The sequence below is a fragment of the Protobothrops mucrosquamatus genome, unplaced genomic scaffold, assembly GCF_001527695.2.
Source record: "Protobothrops mucrosquamatus isolate PMUCROS unplaced genomic scaffold, P.Mucros_1.0 scaffold1880, whole genome shotgun sequence".
Classification (NCBI taxonomy): domain Eukaryota; kingdom Metazoa; phylum Chordata; class Lepidosauria; order Squamata; family Viperidae; genus Protobothrops; species Protobothrops mucrosquamatus.
In genome coordinates, this window is record NW_015388007.1 from 17584 (window position 1) to 42827 (window position 25244).

The 25244-nt window shown below is 39.7% G+C and overlaps 2 protein-coding genes across 2 annotated transcripts in view; both read right to left on the bottom strand.

Moving 5' to 3' along the window:
- RPL32 (ribosomal protein L32) overlaps window positions 1-1847 on the bottom strand; it is a 4111-nt gene extending 2264 nt beyond the window's left edge. Inside the window, exon 1 of the mRNA XM_015823473.1 lies at window positions 1722-1847. The gene's annotated coding sequence lies outside the window, so the exon portion shown is untranslated. The remainder of the gene's footprint in view (window positions 1-1721) is intronic.
- A 2862-nt stretch (window positions 1848-4709) lies between these two features.
- On the bottom strand, window positions 4710-24486 carry EFCAB12 (EF-hand calcium binding domain 12). The gene is given in 10 exon segments (XM_015823474.2): window positions 4710-7043; window positions 8393-8500; window positions 10265-10351; window positions 12882-13020; window positions 15235-15448; window positions 16767-16981; window positions 17497-17650; window positions 20534-20719; window positions 22191-22692; window positions 24368-24486. Coding segments are annotated over 10 exon segments (1983 nt in total). The 3' UTR covers window positions 4710-6784.
- Window positions 24487-25244: the final 758 nt, after the last annotated feature.

The following is a 25244-nucleotide window of genomic DNA, read 5'->3' on the forward strand; positions in this document are numbered from 1 at the left end:
CTATAAATGAAGTATAAACATGTTGCAGAGTATCTTCCGCTTGTTAGCATGTTTCAGAGCCAGAAACGGAATGGGTGTTTTTTGCAACTTATATCCCTCCTGTGTCCAAAGCTGGAAGAGTACAAAAACTCTCCAGATGCGATCCTGGGAGGTTATTGATTTAAAATGTGAGTTCCTGATCTCTCGTTTCCCCATATTTCTTTAGTATACTGCTTTCTTTAAAATGATACAAATTATATATTACTTAAAGCAATTAACAGCAAAACCAATGGGTCATCTATTACAAATGGACTCCTGGAAAGTGGAAGCTTTGTCGGAAATATCAGATTAACTTTTCCCAGTTGTTATTGAGATTTTTTATTTGTAAGTACTGAACCGACTGCAAGGTAAATTACCAAGACAATCTTCATATGCCATTCTAAAAATACATCACAGCATGATGGATGAGTAAGGTAGTAGTTGCCTTTCTGCGCCCAGCCATTGTTCTTCCAATTGTCTTACAACTCTAAAATTTCATCTGAAAAAGACCCAGCTTGGACCTGCCCTTGGGAATTGTCAGGCTTTCAACTGCACAAAACATATATCCCTGTAGTTCATTTTCACATCATGCCAAGTATGCAGATATTGGGAAGATTAGCAAATCAAACCTCTACATTCTTTCATTGCTAAATGAAAGGCTGGAATAGAAAAACCTTTATACGTAGTTCACGCATATATAAAAGGACTAAACCCTATAAAGCAGTGGTTCTCAACCTGTGGGTCGGGACCCCATTTGGGGTCGATCAACCATTTCATGGGGGTCGCCAAGCAAGGCTGTCCGCCATTTTTTTTGTCCGCCATTTTTTTCCCCTTTTCCGGCGGGTGCCTTACCTCCCTTGGGCTGGGCCAGCTGGTGGTCGGAGTGCTCCGTTTCTGCCGCTTGCCAGCTACGCCTCGGCCGGTGCAGGGGCCGGAACCACGCATGCGCGGCGCTCCCAGGCAGGGAAAGTCCTTGACTTACAACCGGTTGGGTAGTCCTTGACTTAACGACCGGTTTAGTCCTCGACTTACGACCGGTTTAGTCCTCGACTTACGACCGGTTGGGGTCGCGGCATTAAAAAGGTTGAGAACCACTGCTATAAAGTTAGTATTTCATAGAAAGGACCAAATGGCTTCTATAAGCTAAGGCTATGCATAAAATTATTGCTACTCCTTTGAAACACCACCAGAATATCAAAAACGCCTCATCGTCCATGAAGCTTTATCAGATTAAAGAGCAGGCGTGTGTATCATTCCCACAACCCCCGCAGTTGGACAAATGAGGGGGGGATCAATGCTGGATGGTAGCTGTCAACTGACTCAGGTCAAGCAAAAAAAACGATAGCAACTTTTAAGAAAGGTGGACTTCAACTTCCATCATTCCCAACCAGCGTGCAGCCCAATGCAGCCTCAAACTCTCCTGCCGCAGATCCAAAATATCGCCGCCCGAGCAAGGAAGGATCCGGGCCGGCAAGCTTTTGCGCTTGTCTGCCTGCTGCACTTCCATCTCAGCAGAAGGAGCCGAACCCCGGAACCGAACCCGCCACCCTCCCATTACAACATGCAAGAAAACCCGCCGTTTATCCCCGCCTCGGAAAAGAGCGGCGGGAGGCGACGGAAACCATCCCCGAGCAGCCCCGAGAAGGAAGAAAAGGTCGCTGCAATTTCTCTTCCGCCAGGATGGCAACGGATTCCCGACTTACCGACTATCTAAGTGCCGCAGTAAGGAAACCTGGAGGAAGCAAAGGCAAGAGAGAAGGCGGAAGCCGCAAGGGCTGATGGGAGGCTCGGGGAAGGTCCTGGAAGGTCGGGTAGAGATGCTTTCGAGGTGGAGAGAGAGAGAGCCAACGGAGAGCTCCCCCTCCTATCCAGTCAATCTCATTAACGGACGGCCGAATGAAATGCCTTCGTTTGAATTCTAGTTAAATAAAATTTACATTTAACTCAATAACGGCACGGGATGTCGGCGGGCCATTAGCAAGGACCTTTATGCGTCACTTCCGCCTATAGGGGCAGAATGTAGACGGGGAAAGTAATCCTCGGAAGTAAGAAAGTATAGAGCAGTGTTTCTCAACCTTGACAATTTTAAGGCATGTGGACTTCAACTCCCAGAATTCCACAGCCAGCATTGCTGGCTGTGGAATTCTGGGAGTTGAAGTCCACATGCCTTAAAATTGTCAAGGTTGAGAAACACTGGGGGAGCCACACTTGCCGTCCTAGTGGATCTAATTGAGAACCCCTTATATAGGGTTAAATAGACTTCCCCGGACTGTGTGACAAGGAGCCGCAAAGCCGTCTAGAAATAAAGTGTCGCGGCCAAACTCTTGTACTTCGCAATTTCTTAATGCTTTTTACGGAGTTTTGCGTTTAGATTAATTACATTTTAATTCAATATATTACTTAATTAAAAAAACGTATCTACCGTCTGACCGTGGGGCGTTAATATCCATGGGGCAGGAAAAAACCAATGATGTTAATATGAATTCCACCATAGAAAAAGTTTTTCCTGATACAGGCAGTCCTGAACTTATGACCACAACTGATCCCAAAATTTCTGTTGTTAAATGAGTTATTTGTTAAGTGAGTTTTGCCACATTGTACAACCTTTCTTGCTAAAGTTGTTAAGTGAATCACTGCAGTTGATAAGTTAGCAACCCGTTTGTTAAGTGAATCTGACTTCCCCATTGACTTTGCTTGTCAGAAGGTCACAAAAGGGGATCACATAACTTGGGACACAGCAACAGTCATAAATATGAACTAGTTGCCCAAGTATCTGAATTTTGATTACATGATCTTGGGGATGCTGCCAAGGTTGTAACTGTGAAAAACGGTCATAACTCACATTTTTGAACGATCACTAAATGAACTGTTCAGATATTGGGTAACCCTAGATCCCAACCAATTGAGATTTGTAAATAACGTCTTTAGCTGGAAGTAGAAAAGATTTAGGAAACCACATTATGAAAGTAAAAAAAATATTAAGTGAAAATCTGGTTTAAGATTAAATATCAAGAAGTCAAACTTGTCAGACTGCATGCTAAGTGCCTTTACAGTTGGTAGCAAACAAGGCTTGAAGGAGGATGAAGGCAGTAGATGAGGTCGGTGGATAGGGCCTTCCAAGAGATTATTGGAATGTTCATAGAACAAATACAAATTATTACTTGTGAATGGTCACAAGAGGCTTGCCTGTGCAATTTCCAGCAGCCAAGAATGTGATTTAAACTCTGCATTCTGTCTCCCCACTTTTCAAAGGACATCTCCAATTTCTCTGTCTAGCTGTGCACCAGATTGAAGAATTTGGGTGAGTCTAAATTTCAGAGTGAAAGCCCCAAATCTCTATTTCATACCTGCTGTGCAAAGGCAGTTTCATGTGGACACTTGAGTTGGTTGTGCTTCTTAACATGAACCATTATGACAAGGGACGTAAAAATCCCTGTCAAATATACACAGCCTAAAATACACGTAAATGGAGTTCACTAACTCTTATTTTGCTATGTGATATAAAACAATTCTTTCTGAAAAAGTTGAAATACAAATCTAAGAACCTGGTTTCCATTTAATGGTTATGTCTTGTGACTATCACAATAGCAATACCTAGTGACTCTATCTGATCTGGAAGAAGGTAAGCACCATCAGACTTGATTAATAATTGAATGAAATATCATCAGGAAACCCAGAAATTCCACTGGAAAGTTGAAAAAAATTGCAGGGAAGAAGATCAAGATTTTTGTATTGTCACCAAGAAAACTACAAGGATATATCTATATAGTTAGCAGAAGCTGAATTTTATTCAAGGGAGGGAGAATTAAGTAAAAAGATGCAAAGAGAAAGACATTATTTACAAACCACATTCCTAAGAAGCTGATGACAATTGGGCTCACACATTGCACAAAAGACTAATTCATTTTCGCTTAGTATATTAATCTAATAATTGTGTTTTTAAAGTATGATGTATGGTCTGTGCCTGGAATAGTGTAAAGCGTAATGGTTTGTTAAATAAACTGCAACTATTTGTAGTTTATTTAATGAACCAGTTAGTCAAACTAGGGGTCAGCATGCTATATAAAATAAAGATAGCATTTCCCATGCTAGTTGCAGATCCAAAACTTGAATAAGATAAAATGTAGAATATCATAACCATAATATAGCTCAGCTATATACATGCATCCATTTGAAGTATGAAAATGTGACTCTTGCTAATGACCAATTCATGAACACTCATAGGTTTGACTTACAAACTAATTTATGAAGATCCAATAGGGTTAAATAGCTAAATGAAATCCTTGAAAGCAGATGCAGTTCTTCCATTCAAAGGGTGTCTGTGCTTCTGTTGTGTATAAAAGCCAAGGTAACTACTAATGTTAGCTACATCTTATAGTTCTGCTCTTTTCCAGATTCTATTTTGCTCTTTTATGCCTCTACTGACAACTTCAATTCAAATTAATATACTATCATAGTCTGGATATTAATATTCTACTTGCTACATAAATTTATGTTTGATTCCACACACCCTATTGTGAGATTTTGCAAACATATAACAGTATTTTTTTACAGAAATGTCAGCATCGCCCTTATTCTGATCGCTCCTTCCACCCCAAATTAGGAAGTTGTCACCTGGCAGCTTTAAGCAATCTACTGGACAAGTCATTTAACAAGCTCCCAGCATTTTCACCTCAAACCAACATTCTCAGCATGGCTTGACAGAAGACTCACATCAACTCCCAACTACAGTAATTATGGTAGGATGTTTATTGCAGACAACATTGAAGCCACACACATAAATCAATATCTCTTGGCAATGCAATTTTTTTTTCTATTTTCCCAAAGGTTTTATCCTTATGTTCTTCTTTATTAACAGATGCTTGGCAACCTTGAAGTTAGGTATTGGCAATACATTTATGCAATGGTCATCTCTAGCCTGGGAACTACTGTTCCCATCTCCTCAACCTTTGTATCAGCTCTCCCATTTTACGATACAGCTTCCTTGGCCTTATGATCATCTGTTTAGCAGGCTTGTTTTGAAATTGGGTTGAGCACTTTGAACATTATAGTAGCTGTCGAAAGCAAGTTGCTGGATTGTGAACTTTTTCTCCTGCTTGATTGGGCAGCTCGCTCAGCCTCATCAGCTGTTTGAGGCTGGTTTTGAGAACTGGTTTAGTACTCTTTCAAATCCCCACCCCAATGCAGTGTATTGTAGGGAGCTGTTACGGTAGGTAGTGGCACCAACAGCTGTGCCTAGATATTTTCATCTGTAAGGGGGGGGGAGAATTGTGGCAGAAGACACTGCCAGAGCTTGTTCATACCACAGTTAATGTAAGTGACCCTAATATTGCATAAGGTTGGACTGTAAGAAAACCAAAATCCAATCATTTCACTTTATCCATCTTCCAAGAAAAAAAGCTATAGGAAAAGAGTGTCTGAAAAGCCCTTCTATTAAATTAAATCTTTTCAAAGTTGGCTGTAGCAGTCAAGTCAGACTTATTGAAGTTTACCTGTCCAGCAAGAATGGGGCCATTGAAGTAATAAAGCCTTGCTAGTGGGTCTCCTAGTATAAAGGCTCAATGAATATCAGACACGACCTAAATGGAATTTTGTAATTCTCCAAATAGTAGCTTTTAATCAGTGTGAAATTGTGTGCAGCTACAATCACCTGTAAAATTTGACTAGATTTGTGTTTGATTTCATTAAGGGTGCTGTGATAAAGGGCTCACCATCAATATTAACAGGGAACAAAACTGATCTCTTTAATGAAATGAAATATCTAATGGTATTAATGAAATATTTAAAGTTAGATATTGATCCTATGCCTGAATTGTTCAGGAATGATCCTGGCAGTGCAAAATTGCTCTTTATCCTAATTGAGTACAAAGTTGTGCCTTAAATTTTGTATATAACAATATGCAGAAGCTCTCTGATCATTTGGATCAAGAAAGCCCTTTATATTGTATAGGATTTCCATTTCTACAGTGCAGTATATTGCAAGCAGATACTACAGGATGAGACAAAAATTGACCATCTTCCATCTCCATTAGGAAAAGTTATGACGGGAGATGACCATTTTAGGAAAAAATACAGGCAGGACAGTATATGATATAGGTTGATAAAACTATCTGCAGTATAGGAAGATTATAAACAAGGGAAATTCCTATCTTCTTGTAAAGGGAGAACCCAGGGCAGCTTAGAGGTTTTCCAGATGCACTTTGCTGGTCATACTGGAAACGGAATGCTTAGCTAGAGTCTTGTTGCTTGATGGAGTGTAGTCCTTTTGCCTGAAAATGCCAGGACACAAAAATGGGACATTCTGCAAACAAAATATGTCTTCTTCCACACAACCCTTGCATCTCCCTCACCCTTCTGAGCAGTACCATTATTATAACAATATCAATGCATCTCCTGAAATAACAGAGGGGAATGTGCAACCAAATTGGAAGAGTCCGTTTGACTGTCAAAGCTAATGGGAACCGTAATAACATTTTAGAAGACTACCAATTTCCCACCCATTGAAAAATTTGCTGCTTTGTGATTCCTCTCTACTGTATGTTTCTAAGGAGGGAATGGAAGAAAAGCTGTTTCTCTAATTAAACAAACCTTTCATTGAAAATCTGTACCATGGTAATTCATGCAACATGCTTAAAATACATACGAATTGATTGTCTGAAAGCCCCTTTCACCAAGTCATAATTTTGTCGTATTGTATAAACGGGACAATGACCCCTCTGTTAGTCCAATGCAGCAGATTTCTTGGTCACGTTCTTCAAAAATGCCATCAAATGTAATAGTTATGTTTGCGAGATTCTGGATCCCCTTAGGTCGTGTATCCCTTGTTGCTGACCGGCCAGTTGCGATGAGGAACGTGAATACCAGGATTGACTGGGTGTGTGTGAGAAACATGGCTGAACAGAACTTCACTTCTATCCTGTCTTGATTCAGGTAGACACAAGCGCAGCTTATCAAGAAGATGCCCCGGCCAGAAATTATTAGGGTTGGTCAAGGGATTCAGATAGCTATACATTCTCCTCAGTTCTCTGCAAGCAAATAATATGATCATGAAACAATATACAGAAAAAACGAGGTGGAGATTTAATAAACTGAAGTTTTTTCATTTTGCAAAAAAAAAAAAAAGGAAGAAAAATTTAGGGTTTGAACATAAACTGCAATGTGGCTTATTTGATTCCAAATTTGCCAGATTGCCACTATGCCAGGGGTTCCCAACCAGGGGTGCTCGCACCCCCTGGGGGTGTGAGATGATATTCCAGGGGGTGCAAAAACTTGGATTTAGAAGTTTCAAAATTATAGTGTATATGCATAATTCATTGCCATTATTTTGAACTTTTTTAAGGGGTGCGAGAATATATCAGAAGCGTTCTAGGGATCCAGGGTATAGAAAAGTTTGGGAACCACTGCAGTATGCAGTGAAAGCCATGGTTTAGGTTTAATATGTTGTTTTGATGCATTTTAATATGAAATTCCTATATGTACATAAATCAAAAAATAAAGAGGAACTGAAATTTTATTGTTGTCACCTTAATGAGAATAAACCCTAAGTCAAAATTAAAATAAAGTACTGTAACCTAAATCTGAAGTGCAAACTAAAAGGCTTGGGTCAAAGTTGATCTGCAACGCTGCCTCCTAGTGGAGCTCACCTGCATCTGCATTTATTATATATCCTGAAAAATTTGATTTCTAAAGCAGAAACTGCTTGAAACTGACACAAAAAAATAAGTACCTTTTAAAGCCAGCTACATTATAATTAAAAAATATAAACTATCAAAACTAACAAAACTATTTCCCTTTCATGAATTGTAAGTAAAAATAGGCAATTTTTTGCCTGTATGGATTGGTTAGGATAGAGACTCAACTTCTAGTAAAATAGATTTACATTTTCTTTTACTATCGTACTTCTATTTGGATGCTACATTTAAATTTTTTAAAAATTATTTTTGATGTCTGTGATTCTTAATAGTTAGATTTAAATAAACTTTCCCAAATCTGGGTGTTATCTAGAGGTATACACATCATTTTCCAGAATTCTCCTGCTCACATGAGAAAATTGCTGAAAATTGTGGGAATTCAAAGACATCTAGGTTGAGAAAATGTAGGTTAAATACATCAGATTTAATTGCTGCCTATATGCCATTAAAATACATTGGAAAAAAACTTTTATCTCTTTCTCTATTTCTCTCTCTCTTCTCTCTCTCTCTCTCTCTCTCTCTCTCTCTCTCTCTCTATATATATATATATATATATATATATATATATAGATAGATAGATAGATAGATAGATAGATAGATAGATAGATAGATAGATAGATAGATAGATAATAGATAGATCGATCTTTAATGCCAAGTTCAACAAAAGAAATGTAATCTCATACCTTTCCATGTATTTTTTTGCAAGCACATCTGGACTCTCAGGCAAATTCTCATCCAGAAATTTCACATTCCAAATATCCAGTGGAGGAAGTATTCTTTTGGAGTGTGGACTGTAAAGTGTAAAGAATTTCAATTTAGAATCAAGTGGTATTTAAAAAGAAGTTGGACAGCTGGATGGCAAAAAAAAGAAATGCCATACAGTAGAGTGTATATTGGTAAATGGAAATAACAGGCTAGCCCAGTGTCCTTTATTAACTTCAGCAACTTTAAGATGTGAAGTCCAATATTAAAGTTGCTGTGGTTAAGGAACATTGGGCTAGAATCATAGCCTCTGCTTTCAACATAAAGTCTCTGTTAAACTACCATTATGGTCAATTATTTGTTGTCCTCCCTAAATCCAGTTTTAGAGTTGAATATCCCAACAGCAAAAACTACCCCTAATTTTCTCTCCATCTGTAAGAGAAGAGATGCACCTTTGTATGGACAACTGTCAAGGTAGGACAGCATCAAAATAAGACTCCCTCTAGCTTGTTCAATTGTTTTCCTTCTTTTACTGTTACAGCCATGATCACAAATGCTGAAATAATCCAAATTTCCTTTGTAAATTAAAGATAGAGAAAATAAGAGAGATCTGCACATTTATATTCACATTCATTCACAGATTTCTAATTTTATTTTATTTGGGTGTTTGATTTATGTGTGGCCTTTGGCTGTAATAATAAATAAATTGAATTGAATTCTTTAGATACACCCCAAAGAATCAGTTATGATATCTTTACTATGATACCTTTGCATATTCTGCAAATAAATTGCATAAATGCATTTTAATGTTTTCGGCCTCATACCACACATCCCTCAATTTGAGATTATTAATCCTACATAGATTTCAAATAAAATTCTATAGGATTTTTTTTTTTTAAATTCCCAGTACGGTATAATATTCCTAAAAGTTTGCCAGCATTGCAACTTTCTTAGCAAACTACCCAGCTCCATTAGCATAGAACCTCTGGAAACTGAAAACAAAATTTTAGGATAATTCTGTAATACCAAAATAAATTTCTAACTCTGTGTCTTGCCCACTGAAAAAATACTCAGTTCAATCCTGCTGCAGAAAATTTGCTGATCTCATGGCATCGAAATATTCCATAAGAAGATGTATACTTCTATTATTCCTATGGCAAAATACTCTTACCAACAACATGCAGGATTATGTAGAATAGTGATTTACAACAAAAATCAATGTTATGTGGCAAGCAAGCAGAAGTCCAAGAAAAAAAAAAGTTTTTACAAACAGAACATAAAAATCAGAATGGCTTTTTTTAGCCGTTTGCAGAATGGTTAAGTCAAATTGAATATGGGTAGTCCTTGATTTGCAACTGTAACTGAGCCGAGAATTACAGCTGTTAAATTGTTGCAGTTGTAAATCTAGGCATCATATGAACAGATTTGTAGTTACAAACACTTTTTACCACAGTTGTTAAGTGAACCCAGTGGGTTGTTAAGCAAATCCATTTTCCGCAAAGGGTGTTTTTTGTTGGAAACTGGAGTATTGGAAACTGGCAAAAAAAAATAATGTTGTGAATTGTGTTCATGTGACTATGGGACACTGCAAACAGCCGTGCAAACAGCCATAATGGTGAGTCAGTTGCTGCATGCCCAAAATGTGATCGTGTGTTGTGTATGTAGCCATTGTAACTCCAAAAATAGGTTGTAGAGATTTGTAGAGAAGGTTTCTTGTCATTTCAAATGGTCATTAAGCGAACAGTAGTAAATGGTGGCCTACCTGAATGGAAGGGAAATGACAGCTTGTGGATACTGAAACTCCATTATTCCAAGAGCTTTTTAGATAATACTCCATCCTCCTGAATACATACCTCATCAGTTTCTTAAATTCCTTAAATGACTCCCAGCGGCAGGTCCGAGGTTGCTTTTTGACTTCTTTCTTAATTGGTTTTGGCTTTCTAGAAGTAAACAAAAAAGGTGAACAGAAATTTAGTCCATAAGATCAGACCAGTCCTCCCCAAGCTGATTTTTTAAAAAGAAATGTTACTATAACTCCAGAATTTTTAGATATTAATGGGGAAGAAGGTATCATAGTATGTTCAGGAAAACTGGGGTGGGGATCACTTATTTGTGTGTCTCTAACATTTGTACTAAAGTAAACTAGATAAGAAAAAGCAAAAAGCTGTACATATGAAAGCACAGCCCTTTAAAAAGAATAGCAACAGTACAGAATATTCCATATTATGAAAATTTATCACCAGATGCAAGGAAACAAAATCTGTAAAGGTCAATGCTCTGCATGTTCTCTCAAGCAGATCTAGTCCCGCATTATGTTTCTATAGTGGCCAGCCAAACGTCTCCAGGGAAACATACATACAAGACCTAACATGTAGCAGCCAGTTCTGATTTGTTCTCACTGTATTGTTTTCAGAAGAACTCTGCCTTTGAACATTGTGGTTTATTCGATTATCATTATTATTACTACTTTCATCTATAAAAGTTTTCTCACGTCACAGCTAGAGCACTGAGAGGATGTGAACCTAACTGGGTCAAAAGTTGATTAGCGGAAATTGAGGAAACAATTAAGCATTAATGTGTTGGCAACTTGGAGTTGGCATTAATGTATTAGTAGGACTGCTTTGTCTACCCCACGGGTGTCAAACTCGCCGCGTCACGTGACGTGTCGCGACTTTTTTTGCATTGCCGGAGCTGGGGTGGGCTCTGTATGATGCAACCGGCCCGCAGGCTGGCGGTTTGACACCCGTGGTCTACACAGAACTGTATGCACCCAATTCAGGCATCCTGGGAGAAACTACTTAAGGTCCCTACAATTGCCATGTGGGGAGGACCAAGAGTTGCAGATGCTGGATTTTCTGGTGGCTGTGCCTAGATGGCAGAAGTGCTTTCCAACTGACATCAAATTGGACTTCTGAAAACTACTGTTTCAGAGGGCCTATGGTGACAGATTAGGCCAATGTGAGGTTGGAGGTCCTTAGTGTTATTTTATAGTGATGTTGATTTACCATCTATTTTTACAGTGGATTTTTCGAGGTATTAATATGTTTGCTATGAATTGTCTACAGTTCAGCAAATAGTGATGGGCACATAAATGAATTAGCATCCCTTCTCAGTTTTTATTAATTGCAGTGGCAGAAAAGAGCAGCAATTATTTTACACAGGTGAGGTGCTGAAGACAAGATGTTGCTGGACTATAATCCCCAACATCTTTTATATCCAAAGCGGGGAAAGTTACTGGGAATTGTAGTTAAAACCAGGAGAGAACCTGTTCTCTCTGCCAATGAGAGTACATATCTTTTCTGAGGGCCGAGGGCTGCATTTGGTTTTTAAAAAGTGTATATTCTCCTTCTGTCCTATTGAAGTTATAACTTTGTGACAAATTCTGGCTTCTGAGGATCATATTCAAACTTTCTGGGGAGCCTATTCAAAGCTTTGGAGGAGCCACATAACACCTCAGGTTCTGTGTACACCTCAGGTTCGTATGAAACTTAAATAAATGAGGATTTGGAGCTTTAAAAATAAAAAGGATTAACATGAAGAGAAAAATCTAAAGAGAAAAATTGCTATTGATTTGCTGTTATAGAATAAGTTCTACAGCTAAATAAAAGCACACCCCATCATTCTTCCAGCTCTGTATCCTACAAATTTATGCCAGTGTAGAATGTTCTCAGTGGTAACATGTATATCAAAAATACCTGTGATACCTTAATTTTAGATTATTCAAAAATTAGCTACTGACTAGTCCACAAGTGTTTGCCTATGTACATGTACCCAACTGGAAGATAATTACTGTAATAAGAGAATAATCCAGGATATATTTCTGCTCTTCAAAATAGCAAATGAAAAAAAACCTCTGGCTTTAACAGTGATATGCTAGACCAGAGGTCTCCAACCTTTTTGTTTTGGCGGCCCGGAAAGGGAGGCAGCCACTGCTACGTGCGCATGTGCAAATGGGCCGCACGTGCACACTAATAGGCCATGCACATGTGCAAATGGGCCACACACGCACGCATGTGCACACGGAAACAGCCACCCATGAGCACATGCGCATGTGCAAACGGAGCTGCACGGGCACGAGTACTGCAAATGGAGCAGCACTAGTGCTGGCGGAATGCTATGGATGGCCCTAGTGCCGGTGGGATGCTCGGGAGCGGGGCGGCGCTAGCGCCAGTGGGGAGCTTGGGGGTGGGATGGCGCTAGAGCCGGCAAGATGCTCGGGGCAGCGCTAGCACTGGTGGGACGCTCAGGGTGGGGTGGCGCTAGCGATGGCAGGATGCTCAGGGCGGTGCTCAGGGCGGTGCTAGTGCGAGTATGGGGCTGGATGCGTGTGCACTGGCCATCCCTTCACGCGGCCCAGTGGCCAAGCAGCTGCATCCGACAGGTTGGGGACCCCTGTGCTAGACTAAGAATTTGTGTGAACGTCTGTGCTGGTTAATTTATCTCTGTGTGTGCATGATACATTAAACAAACCTTTCTTCAACCTTGGAAGAGCTTTCCCCATCAGATGATTCCCCCAGGTAAACAGAATTGTCAATATATCCTCCTGGCTGCCTCAACTTCCGGGAGTACTTTCCAAGTGTCAGGAGCCTGTCTCCTGGGTAGAGCAGACCTACGGTACACATTGTGTTGTTTTTTTTAAAAAAAGAACAACTGTAACATACTACGCAGTCTATTCAATTCAATCTTTTATTACAGCCACAGACCAGAATTAAAAATTAAAACATTGAAATAAAATAAAACAGAACAAGATATAATACTATATTATAGTTAGCGGTGAGATCATTGATGGGCGGCCAAAATCTGCCTAATTTTATAGAAAGGGTAGCCGAATTTAGCTATGTTCAAGGGGACTGTATCATACTGATCCAATAATAACACCTGTACATAAGAGAGATCAGAATTTCCCAGTATTTTTATCAGGTAGGGAGTTATGAGTCTGTGAATCCTTATAGAGGGTACAACACAACAGGGCATGAGCGGTCATTTCAATGGCTCCTTGTCCCCAGCGGCACCATCTCAGTTCAAATGGTCTAAGCTCTGGATTGTGCATCTGAATAATTTTCCTATATTGGATTTACAAAAGAGAGTTCTTAAAGCTTTGAAGAATGTTATGAGAAGGGTGAAAGAAAAAAGAAAGAAATCAAGTTTTAGGACATTATTTGGAGTGACTAAAGATTGAGATTGTTTGAAGTAAAAGGAAGGAATATAAGGTTAGTTTACTGATCAAGCTTAAAACGGATATGTCATTATCTCTGATAACCCTTAATGGACTTTTGCTGACATCAGGACTGAAATGAAAAGGCTTTAATGATTTCTTTATAAATAAGAGATGGGATATGGGTAGAAGACATCATTTGTTGTTTTTTAAGAGAAGGGGATAAATTACTAAAATTATTTATTTATGATGAAAGGAAGTTTTCTTTTTTTTAAAATTTGTATTAGTTTTATTGTTTTCATTGTAATGTTTAATAAAATTACTACAAAAAAAAGAAATTAAACTTTATTCTCCTACTATGTTGCATAACTTGTTACAGCTGCACTAGAACTTTAAGTGACTGAGTTGTTTTCTAAGAGCAGCAATCACTGTTTCTGAACAACAGACCAATAGCTGGATTTACAATGGCCCAGGAAAATCACCTGTGCAGACCAATGGGTCATTCTAAACTTTACAGACAGCCTCAATTGCAAACCGTAAATGTTATCCATTTTAAGGCAGGTAGATTCTTTAAAAATGATGGAGCAGAATAATGTCTATATGTAATTGACAATCTGCAGTGTGGATCACACATTTATTCTTTTTTATATGAAAGTTGGAAGCTGGGTAACTCATTGGGCCTCACTAAGGAAATGAGCCTGGGACAGCAGCTTTAATTCAGGGTTTGAGACAAGATCACAAAATAAACCCTGATATAGTGTTATATACAAGCCAAGGTTGAGCTACAGAAACCTAAAGAAGTGCAGAAACTATCTGAAGGAGCCCAACATATGCTTTATTATTTTCTTATCAGTGTCCCTTGAATTAACAAGCCTTTCCCTCTATTTAGATCAGGGGTTCTCAACCTTGGCAACTTTAAGACTTGTGGACTTCAACTCCCAGAATTCCTCAGCCAGCAAAGCTGGGAGTTGAAGTCCACAAGTAGCTTGATTATGTTTCAGTGGGGGGTTTTTTACGGGTGTGTTTTTAGAACAGGCCCGTTATTTAATTCGATTTTAAAACAAACTATTTATTACCGTGGTTTTTAGTATCGCCTGTTCACCGCCCTAAGTCCCGCAAGGGAGATAGGGCGGTATATAAATTTAATAAATAAATAAATAAATAAATTAAAGTTGCCAAGGTTGAGGACCTCTGATTTAGATGGATGGTGATTATGCAACTTTATATCCCGCCCTGAGTCCTACGGGAGAAGGGCGGGATATAAATCCAAAAAATAAATAAATAAATAAATAAATAGGAGAATAACGTTTCAGTTTTTCTCAGATATTAGATTACTAGGTACTGCCCATGTTCTGGAACCTGCCTTTGAAATCATAAGGATTAAAAAAATATTTTTATTTTAATTCACAGTCCTGCATGGAGCTACTCAACACAATCTTTAGCATCCTTATTTAGAAACATCATGACTTTTAGTGGGTTAGTTGATTTCTAAGCACTATCACAACACTACTAGACCCATTTTCCTGAATTTAGAAATGCAAAATACCTTCCCCTTAGCATTTTTGTCTGTTAGTGGCTTCCATCCTGAATCTTTAAAGCTTAAACACGAAGTTGAATTTGGATTGGGCTGCTTGATATAAGGCACTCCTTCCGTGTTTTTTTTCATACCTCTTTTTAGTGCTCTTTCTGAAATTGGAATTCCATATTTTTTGCAAAGCTTCACACACTGAAAGTAGACATAGTGGCATGCCAGGCGATGCTGGTCCACCAATTCTCCCATTTCACCCTCTAGGCAGCTTGGCAAGCAGTGACTATCGACAATCGGGTCTCCAGATCTCACCAGTCTACACTGTTCCGCAAAGTCTAATGGATTAGTTTTCCTCTGTAAAAATAAGACAGTGTCTCTGTTATAAAACAATACTGTTGTGCAATAAATGTTCTTATACTGCTAAAGTTGTAACATAGTGAGACATTAATTAAAAGGACAAAAGACATTTTTTGGTCCTACCGCAAAAAAGAAGTCAGATCTCTGTGCAGACCTGTACTGAAAATGGATTTAAAAATGTTGCGTAGATGTGAACTGGGGACACTTGCTGTATAGCAATAACAACTTTGCAGCAACTGCTCTAAGCAATCAATTCTCAATGTCAAAGTCAAAATGCAGTTTATAAAATCTCTGCTTTACTGCTGAGGGAAACTATAGAGGGCATACCCACTGTCACAAACCAATATTTTAGTTCAGGGGAAATCAGTACTCCGTGGGTCTTCCCATTTACATTTCTGCCATTTCTGCATTTTATACTGAACAGGTGTCTAGTGTTAAAGTTGTATTCTTACCATTATCCCAGGGGAGGGGGAGGAGGAAGGTGAGTTAAGTACATTCGCTGCCTTGAGTTATTTGTAAAAATGATAAAAATAAATAAATATCACCCATTATTTGGGAGGTAAGTCAGGGTGACTGTTAGCATTGGGAAACAGTGGCAATAGACAGTATAGAGACTGGCAACAGGGAGAGCAGGTTCATAAGTGTATAGTTTTTAACCAGCTCAACCAGCTTTAACTCAGCAATGGGGAAACCCATTACATCATCTAACCTGATTGAAAATAGGAAAACTGCTGTTCAAGATCCAAGGAAGGTGCTACTCCTCTAATAGAAAGATGATAGGATTAGCCAGCAATTATACATGCTGGGCTCTTCCACAGAGGTAGAGCTACTTCTGCTGCCTGCATTTAAGTGAACATTGATAGGGAATTACTTTGGCAGGCATCTTTGTGAATGCCGCCCTCATTGGACTTTTTCCTTTTTCACCATTCTCTGGTGCTGTTCCTTTCCCCTAGATTTCAGGAGCCCTGGTGTCGCAGTGGTTAGAATGCAGTATTGCAGTAGTTCTGCCAACAGCAAGGAGTTCAATCCTGACTGGCTCAAGGTTGACTCAGCCTTCCATCCTTTCGAGGACCCAGATTGTTGGGGCAACAGGCTGACTCTGTAATCTGCTTAGAGAGGGCTGTAAAGCTCTGTGAAGTGGTATATAAGTCTAAGTGCTATGGCTATTTGTTGAGACATTTAGTGATTTACCAGTACTATAAAATGAAATGGCCTTCTGCCTAGAATTTATCCTTACTTAATGCAACCAGCTAGTAGTAGTCAGTTCCCATGATCCAAAGCAAATGATTTGAGTCTGGCCACAAAAATATAGTACCTTTAGCCGTCGTCTGGTTTCCTTGTATCTCTTCCCAACTATTTCCATCTGGTTATAAGTTAAGTGCCTGCGATCTGTTTCAGTGTTGATGGGAGGAACTTGCAAATGGTTTGACTTGGGTGGACAAGCTACCTGAGAAGATATACTGGACTTGGCATGAGGGATTAAATCTCCTTTTGCAGTGATGGATGCAGTTTTTGTCACAGGCAATGGCTCTTTAACATGATTATTAAAACAAAGGGAAAAAAACAGAAACCAGATTACAAAGCCATCAACTATTGAGCTGTTTTATCATGCTGGCTTCTTCTTAGTTCAGGAAATACTTTTTCAGAAATTAGAAAAATGGTCTGTCTTACATTGATTTTCAACAGTTGGTATTCACAATAATTACTAATCTCCACTGTTTTAAACATCTATTAAAATAACCAAAATAACAAATACATATGACTATATATGACTGTTTCTTATTTCTTTACATATATTAAATTGCCAAACTGCAGCCAACCTATAGCCAATACCAATATAGTATTATGTCACTGGCTAGAATGTTAATTTTTCTTAAATTATTTATGTACTCCCCAACTTGCTATTCTTCAAATGCCTTCAGAAACCTTAGATATTTGTTTATGATGCCATTAACAACTAAATCTGTAAATCAGAACTACAGGATCAAACTTACCAGGGACTGAAAACTATTCAATCACCTGTATTGATTTAGTTCCCTTGTTACCTTGCTTTGGCTGTTTCCAGTTGTCCCTTAAACTATCCGTCCATAACCTTTGACATTCAGCCAGGTCAGCACCAGTTATAATATGTCCTTTCTTTGAAATGGTGAGAAAGACAATGATTTCTTCTAAGTCAGTTTTACTGATAGGCACCTTGGTCTGGAAACAAAAATTGTAGTTAGGTCTGGGACTTGACGTGATAAAAAAATCCAAGGGGAAACATCTATTTCAAAGACAGCAATTTCTTACACTGGTATCTTCCCATTATAGCTAGATATGTACACACTATGGTCCAGTTTATTACTACGTGCACAGGTCCCGATTGAATGAGCAAATAGAATGTGCAGTCTTTATGAGAAATCATGCAGCTCAATGATTGCAATATAAGCAATGTGCACTTTGAACATCAGCGAATTGCAAACTGGTGATGCTCACGTGATTCTCTTAACTAAAAAGTGCTATGAAGCAGTTGAAATTTTTTCTTTTTTTATTAAGACTCCTGTGCTATATTTGCACACACAGATACTCTCATTCAGGTAGGGATATGTGAATGGAAACTACTTTCATATGGCATGCTTCTAAAGAATTAGGATATATAAATGTTTCTTTAAATATAATGTAAGTTAACCATAGATGACAAGAACTTAAAATGTTATATCAAAAGTCTGGTTAATGGTAATGATCCCAAGTATTAAGATTTCAACTTCATTTTTTTTCATCAAACTTTACTGTGCTCATGTATTTTTTGCTCTTAATCTATCAAACTGCAGGGAGCCAACTCAGGAACAAACTTTACAAGATTAATAATTAAATTAATAAAATCTTCTAGTCATAGAAAATGACTCTTTACTTGTCTAATACTAAGCAAACTTTTAAGAACATTTTAGGCTTTCCATATATATAAAATCAATTATTCTATTGATAAACTATGAATTTTGGTGTAGTGATTAAAATGCTGGCCTAGAAATCAGGAGACTGAGTTTTTCTCTTGCCTTAGGCATGAAAGCCCGTTGGGTGACTTTGGGCCAGTCACTCTCTCTCAGCCCAACCCATCTGACAAAGGTGTGGGGAAAACAGGAGGAAAGAGAAAAATGTGTTTGTTTGCCGCCCTGAGTTATTCACGAAGGCAATTCAGAAATAAATCTCCGTTTGGTTATCAATGACAGACACTCACAGATACAGAACTTTTATTATACACATTAGAAAACTACATTACATTATTTTTCGACATAATCGCCATTTAAATTGAGGCACTTGTCATAACGTCTTATAAGGTTTGAAATTCCTTAGTAGTTACTTGGCATTAAATCTGGGCTATGGGGGGGAGGGGTGATCAAAAACATCCCAACGGAACTGCTTCAAAAGTTCTTGGGTGTGTCTAGTGGTGTGTGGGTGAGCATTATCATGAACCAACACCACACCAGAAGTGGTGCCATAGAAAATCCCGCCAAATGTGAAGATGCCAAAGGAGTACTGCTAGTGAAGTTCAATTGATTCAACCATCAATTCAGAAGTCTACTGTGAAACGTTAAGAAAACTCAGACAAGCCATCCATAACAAGTGTCGGGACATGCTGACTTCCGGTGTGATGTTGGTTCACGATAATACTCACCCGCACACCGCTAGACGCACCCAAGAACTTTTGAAGCGGTTCCATTGAGATGCTTTTGATCACCCTTCCCATAGCCAAGATTTAGCGCCGAGCGACTACTAAGGAATTTCAAACCTTGTAAGACGTTATGACAAGTGCCTCAATTTGAATGGTGATTATGTTGAAAAGTAATGTAATGTTGCAGTTTTCTAATGTACATAATAAAAGTTCTGTATCTGTGAGTGTCTGTCATTGATAACCAAACGGAGGTTTATTTCCGAATGGCCCTCGTAAATAACTCAGGGCGGCAAACACATTGCCCTTGCATAAAGTAAAAAAACAGGATAAAAATTAATAAATAATTTTGAGTCGTTATGCAAACCAAACTAATTGTGATTTATTCAATTAACTGTAATTCACTGAGGACAACTGAGCAATCACATTTTAAAATGTTTAAATTGTTTTCTGAAAGCCAGTTTTAAGTCTTGATATACTCATTATGTTAATCCTAAAGGAAATCAACCCTGATTTGGGATTGATTTGGAAGGACAGATACTGAAGCTGAAGCTCAAGTACTTTGGCCACCTAATGAGAAGAGAGGAGTCGTTGGAAAAGACCCTGAGGTGGGGAAAGATTGAAGGCAAAAGAAGTAAAGAATAGAAGCTGAGATGGTTAGATAGTCTTACTGATGCAATAAACAGAATTTGGGCAAACTCCAGGAGACAATGGAGGACAGGGGAGCTTGTCGTGCTATGGTCCATGGGGTCATGAAGAGTCGGACATGACTTAGTGACTGAACAACAACAATACTCATTATGAAACTTTTAAACCTCTGAAATGGCCAAAAAAGAGAGAATCATATAACTAAATATTGATGGCTTTACTGTTGTATTTTGGCAATATGATGTGGAATTGCACTCAGAACTGCAAAATAAGAGCTGGGGATTCCATGTTTCTCATAGGCTTCCCACATCTAGCTTAACACGTTTTAATAAATCACAATGGAGGGTATTCAATATGCTAAGCCAAAATGCTCCCTTCCCCTCATGATCTACGGAGAAAAAAAAATATATTGTCAGTGAAGTTAATGACTAAATAAAAGCACTTATTGACTCAATGTGCAATTTTTCCCTATTAAGGCATCAAGAAAGAATCCCTACATTTATGCTGATCTAACTAGTGATTATGATAGCCACTGTGATGCAGTGGTTAAGGTACTTCTGTAGGCTAGAAATGGGACACTGTGAACTCTGCTCTTATCTTGATATCCTTGATATCCAACGAGTTGAGCTTGGCCAGTCACTCTCAACCCTAGAAGGAATTTTGGCAAACCAACCTCTAAAATCTTGCCAAGAAAAATTCAGGGACTTATCCAGGCAGTCTGCAGGAGTCAACAGTGACTCAAAGCCACCAAAATCAACAACTAGGGAGTGTAAGGTTTTTCCACCTACCTCCTGGATAATTCTAAGAAAATCCACTCTTTTGAATTTCATTGTCCTGCTCCTGTCAGCTTTTTTGAAGAGATCCACAAGCTTGAGTTTTTGCTTATGCAGAAGATTTTGTAGTGTAATAATAGATGGCGGATATGGAGCCCGAATAAGAGGCGTAGTTTTCACTGGTTCACTCTTGGGTGCGGTCTGCGGAAAGACATCCAACATTTTAAAGGATTATGCTCAACTTCGTTTTGACGACGCAGAAATGCAAAGACTTGGTTAGTTGTTCAGTCGATCAGCCAACCATCACTTGTATTGCAAAACACAAGCAAATTGGTGAATATATTACTGAAGGCAAAAAACAAATAGACAACTTGTCTGACATATGTCCTATTTTTATCTCATTTTGTGGCTTCACTAATTGCATTCACAGGTCAAATTCATTAATTCAAGCACTTTGGTAATAACAGAGTAAGAGATAATTTTATAATTGTATTTATATTTGCTGCAAAGGAAATCAGAAGACGGGATCCAATAAAATTTAGGCAGAGAGAACAACTATAGGTAGTCCTCGTTTAATGACATTTGCGTAGCAACTGTTCAAAATTATGATGCCTCCCCCAAATGATACTTACCACCAAGTTCCAGAGTTCTGATGGTAGTACCCCCTCTTCCCACAATTCCATGACTGCATTCTGGGAGCTTGGCAACTAGCTTTTACGGCCAGTTGCATTGTTCCACAGTTAAATAACAACAATTTACATTTTTTTTGCTGGTTTCTGGCAAAAAACGGCCAAAAGAATGAATAGACACATTTTAATACTGCGACATTCATTTTACAACCACTGCAAAAAAAAGGTCATAAAATCAGGTTGGCCATGTGGGTGCCTTGACTTACGATTGTCATGATTTAGAAATTCCAGTCTCCTTTACAGTCATTAACTCGAGGACAACCTGTATATAAACACCAAGTCTACACAAATACACTGTATTCTCTTTCAAGACTAGGAACAAAATGTTTCCAAAGTCTGCTGACTCAAAAAGATAAGGAGGAAAAGGCTTTAAATCTGGAAAAGACAGATACACAGGGCTTGGTCTCTGGATTCAGCAATAGACAGATACTCTTTGCATATATGGCTTCTTTATCATCTCTTCATATAGCCATGCCTTTGTGCTACTACTATAAGCAAGTTGCTGAATACAAAATGTAGTGCCCATAGTGCCAAGATTTATTGCTGGGCTTGGTATGAAGCCTGCCTGAAAAGTGAGGTATAATTTTGAGGCACGATGACAATCCAGAGGATTGAGTTCCTGGGACATTGTAATTATCTACATATTAGATTTTTATGCTGTCCTTCCTCTAAAAAGCTTGTTGTTCTTGCCTTATCCTCAATACAGCCCTCAGACGTAGGCTGGACTGAAAAAGACTGGTTGTACAGGTGGCTTGTAGTCATCCTCAGGAACATCATGGATAACAAGGACTTTTAACTGACTCTCCCCCATTATAGTCCCTAACTCTAATCCACAAGTGGAGCCTTCCAGATGTGGCTGAGGAACAACTTATGCCATTCTTCCTGCTGGATGGGTTAGCTTGCCAATGCAGTTCAGAAACATCTGGAAAGTCAAGTCATCGGTTCTGCACCATGACACCATGCTAACCTCCTACTATGCTTACCTTAACACTTTGGAGAGCCAGCAACTCGGCTTGAATTTTAGCGTCCTTCTCTCCTTTTATTTTTCTCAGGATGTTTTCTTCTTGTTGAGTGAGGGGCTTCTTTTCAGTCAACCATTCCTCCAGATTTACACAGTTCTCCAACAGATTACGCAGTTTTTTTCGCTCCTTAATCCAAGCTTCCATATTTAGCAGGTCGCTCTCCTCAGTGGAGATGCTGTCCTGGGCCTCTGGAGGTGCCCTTAACTCCTGAACTTTCTCCGCTTCACTGGGGACAGGTGGCCGAGGCTTGTGAATACTAGGAACTACACTGTCCATAGGTGGCGCAATATGAATACGCCGTCTAGATTTAGGCCGGCCAAATCTATTTGGTTTCAATTTAAGAGAATAATAGGGATATTCATTTCTGAATTTATACTGTTTAAAGCAATGGCTTAAAATCCCCTCTGAGGGGGATTCTTCAGGCTCTTCATTTACGATGGAGTCACTTTCACTTTCACTTTCACTGAAAAGAAGGAATTTGGGTAGAATCAAAATCATGAGTACCACTCACCCATCCATCATTCTTTAAAAAAAATAAGATACAATAAAAAATAAAATAAACATACCTAATGGTTCACCTGAAAATATTTTCTGTAAACATTAATTTTTGTTTTCTTGGGGGATAGAAAAAATATATATATAATCAACCTAAGATCTCAGCAGATATTTACAGATATGGATTTCTTCAGCAATTATAGATATGGGATAAAATCTATCTATGAGAAGGCAGCTTTCATTTCTTAGGTAAAAATGAGGCCACAGTGCAAAAGTGATGTTTCTGCATATTCCTCCCAAAGACCAAATGAGAAAGGACAAAGCTTAAGAGTGTCAAAAAGATTGCATTAAAAATTTCCAGGTAGACTCCAAAGTGTTGCTCCGGGTAGATCTGGGACAGAAACCTCTGAAAGTTCCTGCTCTTGCATTGAACTTGATGGGTCCAGGCATATGAACTGTGGCTAACAGAATGCTTCCAATCTTGATTGGCAGGGCCTGAAATTACAATCTCCCATGTAGGGAGGGCATCTGTTTGGGGACACTGTTGTGTAAAAAATTTACTAGTGGACTGGAGATGGCTTTATTTATTTATCCCACCTTTATTATTTTCTACAAATAACTCAAGGAGGCTAACATACCAAAAACACACCTTCCTCCTCATAGTTTCCCCACAACAACCACATTGTAGGCTGGGCTGAGTGACTGGCCCAATGTCACCCAGCTGGATATCATGACTAAGGCATCCTCTCCCACTTTCTAGCCCAGTGCCTTAACCACTAAACCAGTGGTTCTCAACCTTTTTAATGCCGTGACCCCAACCGGTTGTAAGTCGAGGACTAAATCAGTCGTAAGTCGAGGACTAAACCGGTCGTAAGTCGAGGACTAAACTGGTCGTAAGTCGAGGACTACCCAACCGGTCGTAAGTCGAGGACTTTCCCTGCCCGGGAGCGCCGCGCATGCGTGGTTCCGCCCCCTGCGCCGGCCGAGGCGTAGCTGGCAAGCGGCAGAGACGGAGCAGGCCGATCACCAGCTGGCCCAGCCCAAGGGAGGTAAGGCACCCACCGGAAAAGGGGAAAAAATGGCGGACAAAAAAATGGCGGACAGCCTTGCTTGGCGACCCCCATGAAATGGTTGATCGACCCCAAATGGGGTCCCGACTCGCAGGTTGAGAACCACTGCACTAAACCAAACTGGTTTCCTAAAGAAATCCCCTGGCTCTTAAAACCTATTCATTCTAAGCCTGCCATTCAATGCCAAGAAAATAGAGGAAAGAACCTTCTTACTCTTTGTCCCAAAGGGGCTTTTCCAAAAGGCAACTGGCCTGGTTTTGTCCTTGAAAACGTTTCGCTTCTCACCCAAGAAGCTTCTTCAGAATTGGGATGAGAAGCGAAAAGGGGAACCCCGCCACCCCCCCAAAAAAAGTCCAATTGCCTCCTGAAAAAGCATCTCTGGGACCCGTGCTGGATGTTTGAGAATCTCCACAGCCCTTCTCACTCTTTGCTCCCACCTAGCGACCGTTCCGATTTCTGCAATCACATCGGATTAACCCTATTTATTTACCCCTGGCGAAAACAAAAATCTTTTCTAAAGAGAGAGAGAGAGCTTTCTAAATCGGGAGGTGACCCGTGCTGCATTCTACGCACCGGAGAAATGAAGAAATGGACTCGTAAAGAGATTGCGATATGTAACTAGTCCCTGAGATTTCACTCCGGTTTCTCGTGCTTTGAGATACCCAGCTAAACTGGTCGATTTTGCCCGACATTGCGACGTGTCTAGCGCAGAAACTTCACCCTCGGCGTCTTCGGACCAGGAAAAAAAAAACAACAGGCGCTGTTTACTGGGCTGTGCAGAAGACAGGAGGAAGAGCCCGCCGTTCTCTACAATTCTGGAGTCGGGGGGAAAAAGAGAAAAAAAAGCAGGAGGAGGGAAGAATCCTCGTTCCCTTCGCCCGCGCTTTCTCCCTCTCAGCTGCGAGGGGACAAAATGACCTAACTCAGGAGTAGGCAACCTCGGCTCTTTTATGACTCATGGACTTCAACTCCCAGAATTCCTGAGTCAGCATAGCTGACTCAGGAATTCTGGGAGTTGAAGTCCATGAGTCATAAAAGAGCCGAGGTTGCCTACCCCTGACCGAACTACAACGCCCCGCTCTCGCTTAACGCACCGCCATTAGAGCACAAGGCAAAAATGGGTTTTGGCGGGCACCAAGGCAACGGGCGGGCAGCCGGGCTTGCAGTTGATTGGCGCAGCTGGAGAAGATCGAACGTTGTGTCGCAAAGCCCGGGGACGCCCGTGTCAATTTTGTGCCGGCCTTTCCCGCGTCGGCGCTCCCTCCCCCTCCCCACTTCCGTCCCCCTTTTAGGGCCGGGGCGGGGAATTAATAGCAGCACCACAGTAACCGAGTAACTACTAGCTTGCGTCATGTGTTGACGACCCCTCCATTCATGACATGTGCAGCTGGATCTTAAGAGGAATAGCTATTTATGGGGTGGCTTTATCGCGCTAATCGCGGTTCCATCT